General features: G+C 36.2%; 1 protein-coding gene and 1 long non-coding RNA gene across 2 annotated transcripts; one reads left to right on the top strand and one right to left on the bottom strand.

Moving 5' to 3' along the window:
• The first annotated feature begins 2,894 nt into the window (after positions 1 to 2,894).
• On the top strand, positions 2,895 to 3,688 carry LOC5565308. The gene is made up of 3 exons (XR_002499940.1): positions 2,895 to 3,165; positions 3,234 to 3,495; positions 3,550 to 3,688. It is a non-coding gene; the product is annotated as an uncharacterized LOC5565308 (long non-coding RNA).
• Positions 3,689 to 11,117: 7,429 nt separating this feature from the next.
• LOC110675945 lies at positions 11,118 to 11,990 on the bottom strand. Its single transcript, XM_021842024.1, has 5 exons — positions 11,876 to 11,990; positions 11,776 to 11,814; positions 11,589 to 11,705; positions 11,284 to 11,530; positions 11,118 to 11,223 (listed from the first exon to the last, which is right to left on the bottom strand). The coding sequence occupies exons 1-5, from the start codon at positions 11,927 to 11,929 to the stop codon at positions 11,177 to 11,179; spliced, it is 504 nt and encodes a 167-aa protein (XP_021697716.1). The 5' UTR covers positions 11,930 to 11,990; the 3' UTR covers positions 11,118 to 11,176.
• Positions 11,991 to 12,218: the final 228 nt, after the last annotated feature.

Genomic DNA, 12,218 nt, shown 5'->3' with positions numbered 1-12,218 from the left:
CATGATTTTCCACGCTCCAATTATGTGCATTATATGTCTCAGAAATTTACACGTTTCGTTCGAACTGTGTATTTCAGGCCCAAAGATTCAGATTACATCAGATTAGGATTCTTTATTTGAGAGATTTGCAGCCCGCGGCTGGCTCATCTCTAGCATTTCTTCAGGAGTTCATTCGGTGATTGTTTCGATAATTTTCCTAAGGGAATCTTCTAAGAATTTGGTTTTTGATATATTGAGAGTACAACTAAGTTTATGACTTATATTTGTCACAGAAACTAACTCTGAGATCACCAGGAATTCATTTAAAGATTCTTTCAGATATTTTTCAAGAAAACCGTAACTCCTCCAGGATTCTTCCATCGGTTTCCTTAGGACACCCTCCAAGGCTTCCATTAAGAACTTCTTAAAAAATGCAATTATGGCTTTAGAGATTCCTTATCCCTCAAAATTTCTTGAAGATTTTGACTAGGAATTTCTATATAGATATCTCCAAGAATTGATCAAAGATTTCTTTGAAATTTTTTACAGTAATTCTTTAAGATTTCTCAAGGATTTTTTTTAAGATTTGTCCAAGTATTTTTCCAGAAATTAGGCTAGACATTTTTCAAAAATTTTAAAAAATGATCAAAAAATTCGTGAAGTGTTTCTAAAGCTATTTTAGAGTAAACTCTGATGAAACTTGTGTAAGTTCTTAAATCAACCTCAATAAATAAAGATTACTAGAAGAACTTCTAGACCCTTTAAAAATTTGAGAACAGTTTCTAGTTAAATTGCTAATGAAATTGTTATGATAATTGAATCAATTGTAAATCTGGTCAAAATCCTGCAGCATCTTCTAAAGAAACTGCTTGAAATGTGCAGGATTTTTTAAAAAAAAAGTTGTTAGCAGAGTTGTTCCTCAGCTCAGCGCAACCAACGACGCCCAACTACCAGCAAGCAAGCTTCGCACCTGCCAACAGTGCTAACACAACTTATTGAGAATGTTCTTGCCCAATTGCCAATACAAGACTCCTTGTTGGCTAGTAGTTCGTCGCTTAGACTCTTTTTGTCTGTAATTGTACGCTCGGTCACGATTTGAAGCTTATGTTGATTCAGTGCGAAGTGGTGACGCGAAGAGTGAAGAAAAATATTACTCGTTGGCTTTTTTCGGCCTTGTTTCGTCGTGATGTCCTTGTCAGTTTTTCAGATAAAGAAAATGACTAAAAAATCAGGTTTCGAGTTTTTTTCAAATTTCGCATAGAGTAAAGTGGGGCAAAAGTTCGAGTGGGGTAAGAGTTTCTTTTTAAGATTTCAAGCTCCATTCAAAACAAATCTTCTAAATATCATGGTGGTTTGAATGCTATTCAAGTAAGAGAATTTCAATCCAAATATCATTAAAATTGATTGAGATTTGGAAAAATTATGGCTATTTGTTGTTTTTCGACGTGAATATTGTAAATTTTGGTCAAACTTTCGTAGCATGGAACCAATTGAAGATAAAATCTTTTTCAATATTTTATGTAAGGGCGTTTCTAGACCTATCATAAGGTTGCTTTGAGGTGTATTAGTTTTTGCATAAATGCTTGAAAACAATTTTTGGTCCATAGTGGGGCAAAAGTTCGAATCAGCGGGGCAAAAGTTCGACCCATGTATATAATCACGGAAAAATTTGAAAATTGCCTTAAATCCACATATTACCTTCAAATTTAGTTTAATTTGTCTGATCGTGTGAAAACTGTCATTTCATTTTACATTTCAGCTTAGTTTTGCGAAAAACTGCTATTTTTGAGTATATTTCAATTAACCCGGTTTTGGGCAATTTTTTGATGAATATTTAATGTGTATTTTTCGTCAAACTTAAGTTTACGGCTGGTGTAAAGTATGCCTGTCATAAAAGGATCGATATTTTGTGTTTTAGTCAGCGAACTTTTGCCCCACACTAGATTCGAACTCTTGCCCCACCGGTGGGGCAAAAGTTCGAATAAGACAATCGATTTTGAAACTGTTATAACTAAAAATGGGTAAATATTTTGACACAAGTTTGTTCAGCAAAATTATAGCCAATATGTTGGAGATTCACTGTATGGTATTTGTTTTGTTATAACTGCTTTTGTTTTCCTGAAAACTTTGATTATACCACTAAGGTCGAACTTTTGCCCCACCTTACTCTAATTAAAAATAAATCGTGCATGAAGCAATGTGCACCCATTACTAACCCATTATTACCCAAATTAAGAGATATTCATAAAATTCAATCACGTATTGGGAAAACGATAAAATTTCATGCCTGAAGATCCTCACTGAACAAAAACAGAAATTTTGTGGGGAAAGACCTGAAAAGCCTTTGTCATGAACATATTCTACCATGAATCACTGCTTCGAAGGAATTTCCCTGTATGTTACCGAAATTCCGTGAGAATTCCAGTTTTTTTTTTTCCAGTGGGTAAATTTGCATGCAAGTTAGCTGAAATCGACTTATTTGATACCTCAAAAACGACTAGTTATGATTTTTTTTGAAAACGATGGATTAAGAAACCCTAAATAACAGACAAACAGACGAAACACTGATGAAATTTTCATCGACCACTCATTCAACGTTCAATTAAAAATCACAATGTAGGGAAACCTTTTTAGTATTTGTTGTTCTACTGTTTATGATAAATTGGTTCTAGGATCAAATTAATAATCAAATTTAAAATATTGATATAAGCATTGCCAAACTAACAATAAAAGTACTCTATGCAACAAAAAGTTGTATCTCTGCTATTCAATTAGAATGCTGAATCAATTAGAAAAAAAAACACTGTAATGTGTACTTCACTTATCGCAGATTGATGTATTCATATTTCTGTCATCATAGTAATTAACACCGGATCACGTTGAAAGGAAATGAACCATTTGTATAAAACATCAGTGATAGCTTTCAAGTCATGCAAAAGTGCGACGAAGTAAGAGTACTAAAAACTTCATGGAGACAATATGATTTTCTCGAGCATTCTGCTAATGGCTGTAATATATTTTTCGAAAATTACCCAAACCATGTGTGAGGAATGCATACAAGAAATAGCTACCGACAGATTGAGTGATTGCTGCAGCATGCCGCCACCCTTCCCAATAGACAGTTCACGTGAATGCTTCAGGAAAGCTCGACGAACTCATTCTGCTGCTAACTACGTCATACATCTTGTAAGCTGGCTCGTCAACCGGGAACATGATATACACATGTCCAATAATTATATTTTTTGCCATTTTAGTGCCGGATGGAATGCTATTATACAGAATTAGGAATTATGAGTGATGATACGCTTTACATGGATAAAGTGAAAGAATATCTGGAGAAAGTAGAGGACCCTGCACGAGAATTTTACGAAACTGTCTTTCAAACCTGTGATGATGAGCTCATGACGAGAAATAACAACTTCGCAGTAGCAATATGCAGTTCACATGCAGCCTTACTCGAGCAATGCGTAGAAAAGAAAAAGAAACCGCAATGCCCAATGGAATATTCCAAAGAGAGTATGTAGTTTGAGACACTGTTAGTTGAAGAAAAATAATAGACATTTTTTTCAGGCGAACTTTGCATCAAAGTGAAAAAAGGATACAAATTTTGCCGGCAGTGAAACGAGTCGTATATATTCAGCGGATTCACTAAACATATTGTGCTGTTTTCAGACGAAATAACAAATGAAAATCTCTTCTGAAATAATAACAATTCTGAGCAGCAGGAAGAACGAATTTTTTATCGAACATTTCAATCCCTCTACAAGCAGCATTAATAATTTTCGCAACAAATAATTTTGAATTTTCTTATTTTTTCGCAAGTTTTTAATGCAGACGCTTCACACGCTAGGGAAGTCTGCCCTGTGAACGAAGATATCGTATGCTTAAAATGCAAGGGCAACCATATGTCTAACTTTTAAGATTGCCCTGCGCGCAAAAGAACTATAAAGGCCGGTATCAGGCAGATAAACGGTAATGTTTTTCGTAGCCGGAATCCCCCATGCAGAATCTCCAGCAATCCTCATTTTTCAGTTAACGAAAGCTTGCTTAATAGTCATACCCATCAGGTAAATTTAAATTATGCTCATTCACAAGCTTATTTTCTGCTAACGAGTAAAGAGGATGAGCTGTTTAATTTTGTAATAGCTAATAACATACTTATAGCAGTTTTTGCTAAAACTTCTTTGAAACCTGGATCCAAACTCAAAATTGATTCAAACTTTCTTGTTCATCGAAATGATTTACTAGAGAGAGCATGAAGTGAAATTGCTATAAGCATATATAACACTAAAATTGTCCGTCATTTGAAACCGATGCATTTGAAGCTTTGGTTGTTTCTGATGAAACACAGCTTGGTAAATAAACTTCCATAGCTGCCTATTTACCTTTTCAATGCGCTGAGCAGCAAGTTAATTTGCTTCAAACTGAATTGCGGAAATTTATTTGCAATAAGAAAAAAAAATGTCATTTGTGTTTTGAATGCTAAACATCGCTCATAATTAACAATTCAATTAATTAATAAATAATTCAATTATTAATCGCTCATAACATAATTCGCAAAATAATTCCAACGGCAGAATTTTATTTGATGAGTGCTTTTCGGGATTTTTCTCAATTGAATACTCAGATAGTCCCACTCTTCTATAAACCTACCCTAGACTCTACTCATTTTTGTGGCCAACTGATTACTCACGCTACTTTTGATTCTGATCATGTCCCTGTTGTATTTCAAAAATCCAATGAAGCGATTTCCAATCCTATCAGCTCCACATTTAATGATTTACGAGCCGACTGGAATACATATGAAACATATGTATCGCCTAGTAATCTTGATGTTAACCTTTCTTTGCTAACATAACTTGGTATTAACAATGCTGTCGAAACCGTAACAAACCCCTTTCCCTTTTGTAAATTATCTTAAAATTTTGTAAAAAAAAACCTCAGGAGCCAATTCTGGCATTGAAATAGTAAAGCAGATTATCAATAACTAATTGCGAAATATTAATTTAAAGCTCACTAGTCCAATTAAAAATCAAGTTGTTTAGGATTTTGAAAGCATTCTCGATCAAAAGAGTGTTTTCAAAAATTCCTGGTGGACTGATTTAAAAGAAGTGAGAACAATAATTAAAAAAATTAAAGACACTGGCTATGATGGATTTTTTTACGTCCTCATCAAGAAAACTTCCAGAGAGCAGCTTATCATTCTGCATATTCGACCACTCATCAACTTCTACTTGTTATAATCCCAGCAATAATCAAAAACTGGTACAATCACTATAATTATGTGATAAGGAACACCAGTGATTATACCCGAGCAGAAGAAAATAACTTCTGAATACCAAACTAAGGTATTCCATACCAGATAATTTCCAATACTTACAACCTGAATGAGGTTTGAATGAGCCCTGCATAAGAGGTAAAATACCTCAAATTATATCTCAAGCATTTTCTACGAACACCAATCTGATAACTGGATCAGGTATTGTAATACCTCAATAATACTTGATGGATTTTCATATAAAAATGAAATTTTTCAATTGTATTTCAATACCCCCAGCAGACCTCAATAGCTGTATAATACCTCAATGAAGTATTTTTAATTGTTTTAAAGATTTTTTTCAATACCATTATAATACCAAATTATCGGTATCGACAACTAAACAATACCTAATTTTGGTATGATACCAAAAAATGGTATGCATAAGTGATTGGGGAGTAATTTGTTCCTCCACGGGTATCCAAAACCATGAAATACGAGTTGCGACAAGAGCAGTAAAACATTGTAACCCAACAATATGTTCCTTCCGAGCGTATTACTAGTAGCTGCGATATATTTTCAGTGCATTATCCCTACCAAGTGCGCCAATTGCATTGATAAGACACTCAAGAAAAAAATACTTGATTGCTGTAACATGCCGCCACCATTCCCAACATCCGGTTTGCGCAAATGTGATAGGAAGGCTCGATCTCAATCTCAAGCTGCTTCTGTATTCATCAAATCTAACGTATTCTGTTTTCAAACCATCAAATATTGAATCAAATTTCCATTATCCTAAAAAGTCTTATATTTCAGTGTAGATTTGAGTGTTATTATAAGGAGTTGGAAATCATCCATGATTATAGCTCAACATGGATCGAGTAAAGCAACATCTGGAGAATATAGAGGACCGTGCACGAGAGTTTTACGAGACTGCCTTCCTATCCTGTGATGATGGGCTCAATAAAAAGAAGAAAAACTTACTCAATATATATCATGTCATAGGATATCATGTCTATTATGGCTTAACCAGCCGACGGTGTTTTGAAAATACCTGAAGGTCGTAGACACAAAAGTCAACTTGGACAACTTGAGATGTAAGATTGTGAAAAATAATAGAATCGTTCTGGTGGGCTTCGATCCCACGACTCCCAATACGCTAGACTGGGCGCGTTAACCAACTACGCCACAGAACGGGTAAAGATTCTGCAGCGCAATCGGCCAACCTGAAACCAAAGTCCGTCACGACCCCATTTTCTCCTTCACAACCCTACACCTCCTTCGGCTCTCTGAGATGCCCAATTCGACTCTTTAAAAAATCTCTCACTGTTGTTCGTAGGCACGCTTAGGAGAGTCGAATTGGGCATCTCAGAGAGCCGAAGGAGGTGTTCTGTGGCGTAGTTGGTTAACGCGCCCAGTCTAGCGTATTGGGAGTCGTGGGATCGATGCCCACCAGAACGATTCTATTATTTTTCACAATCTTACATCTCAATTTGACCAAATTGACTTTTGTGTCTACGACCTTCAGGTATTATCAAGAAAAACTTTCCAGTTATGATGTGTAGCTCATATGCAGCCTTGCTTGAAAAATGTTTACAAACGAAAAAGATCGAGCAATGTCCGGAGGAATATATAGTCGACAGTATAAATCATATTATGTTATGATTTTCGTTTGCTGAATATTAATGGATGTATTTTATTTTCAGGTGAGCTTTGCAACCAAGTTAAAAATGGATGTAAATTAATCTAAAGCTTTCAAATAAACCAATTTAGTGTCATAATGCCGTTTTAACATCAGCTGCTCAGGTGGGATTTGAACCAATGACTCTTGTATGCTATACGAAAGCTTTGACAAGCCTAATGCAACAATTCAATTAGCGTTTGTCCGAAACCCTTACTTCCATAAGGGGGTCTTCTATCCAGGTAACCCCTTGGTCCCAGTTTTCACCACTTTCAGCAAACATGACATGGGAAACTCGTGTGTCATGTCTCGTGCATTCGTTTTTGGTAGGTACAACCCAATAAAAGGGTGTACGGAATCAAATAGCACCACTTTTAACTGGCTGTATTTTTTTATCCTTCGGGTATTTCCTATTGAAATTTTGGGTGTGTTTGCTTATTCTACGGTCTCTCGTGATGTAAATCAGTACCCCGAACGTTAGACCATCCATCAGAAAGAAAAAAGTGGCAAAAATGGATATCTGTTTAGTGCTATGGATCACAAAGTGGTAGTTCAAGCTTACAAGAGGAATCTCAATAGTTTGGATCGATATGTAGCAAAGAAACTGAATCTATCCAACACTTTCGTGCAAGAAACGAACGAAAAAACATACAAAGTGTAAAAGGTGCCTAATCGCGATGAGAGAGAGAATACGGAAGGTAAAACACGTGCACAGAAGCTCTACACCTAGATGCAGACGAAACCACATTGCCTCGTTATGGATGATGAGACGTATGTAAAAGCAGACTTCCGACAGCAATGGGCAGGTGTATCTAAAGGAATGCCTCCAAAATCGTCTTCTTCCTTTTTTGAGGTCACGCGATGGTCCTACGATTTTCTGGCCGGATTCAGCCTCGCGCCATTACTCGAAAGAGGTTTTGGAATGGTACAAGGCTAAGGAGGTCAAAAGCATGCTAAAGAAATGAAATCGGAGGAAGATATGAAGAATAAATGGACCGCCACGTAAAAAAAAGTTGGTCCAAGTGTTGCACAGGACCTTATGAGTACTAATTCGGCAACTAATTCGGCTTCATGGCACCTCGAATGCCATGTATGGAATATTCGGGGAAATGGAATTCGTAGTCGTGCCATTCAGGTTAAAGACAGATAATTGCCAAAACTTTCCTCTTGAATTTGCTGCTAAAATCAAAATAATGTATCGAGGGGTACAATACTGTACATTGTGTTTGAAATTCAGTTATTTGTAATATTGTTTCAAATTTTACATTAAGTGAATGTCAAAATGTTGTGAATTATGCTCAAGACCTTAAATCTAACACGCTCCTGGATCAGCTGTACAAGACACTGCACTATACTCTGTTAAATATATGAATATAACTACAACTGCCTCTTGCTAGCTGAAGGTCCTCATTTGTTCTGAGATTAAGAAGGAAATCAGACTGGTATGCGTAAATTATCGAGGAATTACGCTGCTCAATTCTATGTCTGAAATCAGGTCAAGTATGTCATGTACTGTTCATGTAGTCGTTTCGTCGGTGACTACCTACCAAGTTTGTTTTCTTGAGAGCCGATCATCGACGAATCGTATCTCGCGTAGCTTTTCAAAGAACCTATTTAAAATCGAGAGGCTCTCTTTGTTTATTTAAAGCAGGAGGCCACCGAACCGGGAAAAATACGGGAATTTGAATCCATTGGGAAAAAGACGAGAAAATCGGGAATTTGAGAAGATCACCGGGAAAATCGTTTTGAACGGACATCTTCAAGCTATAATCTACAAACCAACCTCCAAAATAAGTTATAGAAAGTAGTAATGTTTAACGATATTGCCACGAGGCGTTCCCAACTTCGAACAAATATTTTTCGAACAATGATGATTTAGTTTCTACTATGCTACACCATATTTCTTAAAAATGTTTCACTTTTTGCTTAGCAATGTTTCGTTTTAATTTTATTTTTTGAATTTTTGTTCTCACACTGTCAAGGATAATATTTTTTGTACATTTCTCTCACTTTTTTTACTCGACGTTTTGAATCAAAGTTATTTTTTTTTATTGTAGATTGGTTTAGCACCCTTCTGTAATTGCTTAATAACACAATTAATCTTGAAAACAAGCCTTTATTTAATCAAACTTTTATTATGCCATTTGTTATCTAATCGACAAAGTTTTGAATAAAGGCTCATTTACGATTTTAATATCGATCAGCGACTCAACAATGAAGTCGCGGCGATTTTTTGTCGTTGTCGCTGAAAAAAATCGCGTTGATTTGCGGAAATTAAATCAGTAACTGAGTCACATTAACCTCTTCTATTGTGTGTTTGTATGAAACGCTAGCCAAGGACATTGTCTTTCCATCCATAGGGAAAAATATCCCAAAGCTTAAGTAGGGTGATGTGCTAGTATCCATCGTATTAAGCATTGATCAGTGAGAACTGCAATTTTCCCAGTGTTGCAGTGAATGGTGCTGATACAAACCGATGCCAAACAATTCTTTCTCAAAACGGTTATAGCATTGTACAATAAGATTTTCATAAATCTTGATCTCTTTTTGGAAACAATGCAATAAAATTTCATCTTGTCGTATTCTCAATTCGTCGTATCTTTTTCATTTCTGTGCCAATCAGTTTCCAGATTTGTCTCACAACTTACGGCTCACTGTGATATAGTAAGTGGTCAAAACACAACATATCAACGCTATTATAAAATATTTTTACTAGTATATATAGATCTACGGGCATCACCCTCCATTCCTTCAGCATGATGGAATATACTGATTCCCTTGAAAATTCAGTGTTCGTTATCAAAATTCAGCCCAAAATTATGAACACAATTCCTTTTGACCGAACAATTATGGTATTTGCGCACAGTGCAGCGAAAACAACACAATCTAAGGAACCGTATTCTTATGTCGAGCATCGCACACACATTGATGCGCACAAGCTTTTTTTCTCGGTACGACGGATTGAACTTTGTTTACATTTTCAATTTTACGCGGTCGTTGAGGAAATGTCATAAAATTTCGAGAATTATAGAACTTTTACGGCGTGTGATTGGAATGGAATCCTTCACTGAAGAAGTACGAAGGTTTTCCATAGAGAAAATAAGTAATTCACACAGGGGGGGGGGGGTGTTAAGAAACTTGTATCATAAAGTGGTGTGACTGGTGTCGATCGTTAAGCATTTCTCTCAAATCGTGTTCGTCCATGCGATTTTGATGAAAAAGTGCAAAGTGGATAATTAAACTGAAGTTATTTAACAAAATTCAGCAGTTTTAATGCATTTTTGTTGTACAAGTGTACAAACCATAAAAACTTTCACAAAAATTGCACTTGGAAAATGAATCTATGATGCAGGTAAGTTGGAATATTCGCCGTAGTGGAACATTTTAAGTTTGATACGACGAATAATAACGCTTACGACGGAGTAGAACGAAACCCGATTGCAAAAGAGAGCTAGAGAGGAGAGAATCTCTCATCGTTACACAAATCGAATTCTTGATAAGAACCGGGAATACAGCTTGCAGACTCACCTTTTTTATATTATTTAAAAGTGGTGCACGATTGAGTAAAAAGAAATGCATGATGGCAGATAATGATAGAACATAGTTTTCTATCATCGAAATCAGGGGTGCGGAAACCTCCGGTCAACAAACCGGAAACTTGATATTGAATATAACACGACGAAACTCTTTGTCCATTCAACTTCAGGTAACCTGGAAGTCGCCTTTGATACTAAAATATCCTACATTATGGAAGATTTGGAAAAAAAGCTTACCCTGTGTGGTCTGTGAAGACTACAAGAGGGACCTCATGGTAGAATTCCGATCTGGTAAGACTCTGGAAACAGTGTATAAGAAGTTATAACAGACGTGTACAACTAAAGTCTATAGACCAGTGTCGTTTGAGTCGGCTTGTAAGGCTTATAAGATGACTTTTCGATCTGCTGAACGATCCGGCTAGAAAATCTTTGCATACCTAAATAAGTTTGAGTAAAACCAGTCGGTTAAAAAAAAACCTAGTAAAAATTACGGATTTCTATTTAGAATGTTAATTTCGTCACAATTTCTGGATATGCAGGCATAACCTCAGCGGATAAAGCAAATGTCTCAAAGTCAAGGACATCGTTACCACAAAGTCAATTCAATAAACACTTGGATTTATACTGCTCTGCTTCAGGAGGGACTTACTTTAGTTTATCAAACTTATTTTTTTTTGTATTTATTCAACCAATAGTACAACAGGCAAAATAGTTTTTATTTCATTATTCACAAAATTCGACGCCAGCTCTACGTTTGTCACAAATCTCATCTAAAATGCAAAAAAAATGTATTAAAATCAATCACACATTGTTTAAAATATCCTGCTTACTAGGCTCATAGAATTCATCCGGGCAATGACGGTCAATTTCCAGCAGAGCACAAGCTTCCAGCTCTTGGGCATACGAATGGCATACGCGCAGTGATCCGGTAGTTTCCGCGGCACATTTCTTGTACGCATTGAGAACGATGTCCCGAGAATTCTCACTCATTGACTGCAGGTGTTCGGCAACTTTGTCCAAATCGAGCGTCTGGTCGACAACGATCCCGAGCCGATCGAAGTAACATTCAAAAAGGCACTGAAACCATAGCGTCTTAGATTATTCTAGGAAATATTATGTCACATTATGCTGGTACCCGTAAGTATTCCGCTTCGTCCCTTCCGGATTGTTCTAGTGCTGGCTTTGAACAGCGGTTCAAGCCCTCCTGTGGGTATGGTGGATAATATTTACAGCAATTTTCGAGTTCTTTCCTCTGTTGAAAATAGAATTATACATCTTAAAATTCTTTTTTTTTTTGTACAAAACTTTATGATATTACTCACATGGTCTTGCCATTTGATGCATTCTTCTGTTGAGACCTCCTTAAAAATAGATGTATTATGCTATAGGACTACGCATAGATACTCCATTTATACAACTTACCTTCATTATTACACCAACAAAAACAATTTGACACAAAAAGTACACAGCTTTCATTTTGTTGGCTGAGTTTCGAACTTTAACTAAACAGCATGTAGCATGTCGCCATTGAAATTTATAGTACGTTGAAACCGAGTACGTGGTTTGTTATTAAATTGTAAATTAAAATCTAGGTATGATTGCGGATCACTGCGCGCAATATCCGTTTTTGATGCTTTATCACTAGTGTAGAAATAAATGATTCATGTTTACAATAGACTGATTCCTTAGTCGAGTGGTTAGCGTCCGCGGCTACTAAGCAAAGCCATGTTGAAGGTGTCTGGGTTCGATTTACGATTGGTCCAGG

The sequence above is a fragment of the Aedes aegypti genome, chromosome 2 (assembly GCF_002204515.2).
Source record: "Aedes aegypti strain LVP_AGWG chromosome 2, AaegL5.0 Primary Assembly, whole genome shotgun sequence".
NCBI classification, from domain to species: domain Eukaryota; kingdom Metazoa; phylum Arthropoda; class Insecta; order Diptera; family Culicidae; genus Aedes; species Aedes aegypti.
This window is presented reverse-complemented; position numbering and strand designations above follow the sequence as displayed.

Coding starts and splice junctions, on each gene's coding strand:
- LOC110675945 (XM_021842024.1), bottom strand. CDS start 11,929: ATGAAAGCTGTGTACTTTTTGTGTCAAATTGTTTTTGTTGGTGTAATA. Junction 11,706..11,775: donor GCATCAAATGGCAAGACCAT/GTGAGTAATATC, acceptor TATTTTCAACAG/AGGAAAGAACTCGAAAATTG. Junction 11,224..11,283: donor GGATGAATTCTATGAGCCTA/GTAAGCAGGATA, acceptor TTTGCATTTTAG/ATGAGATTTGTGACAAACGT.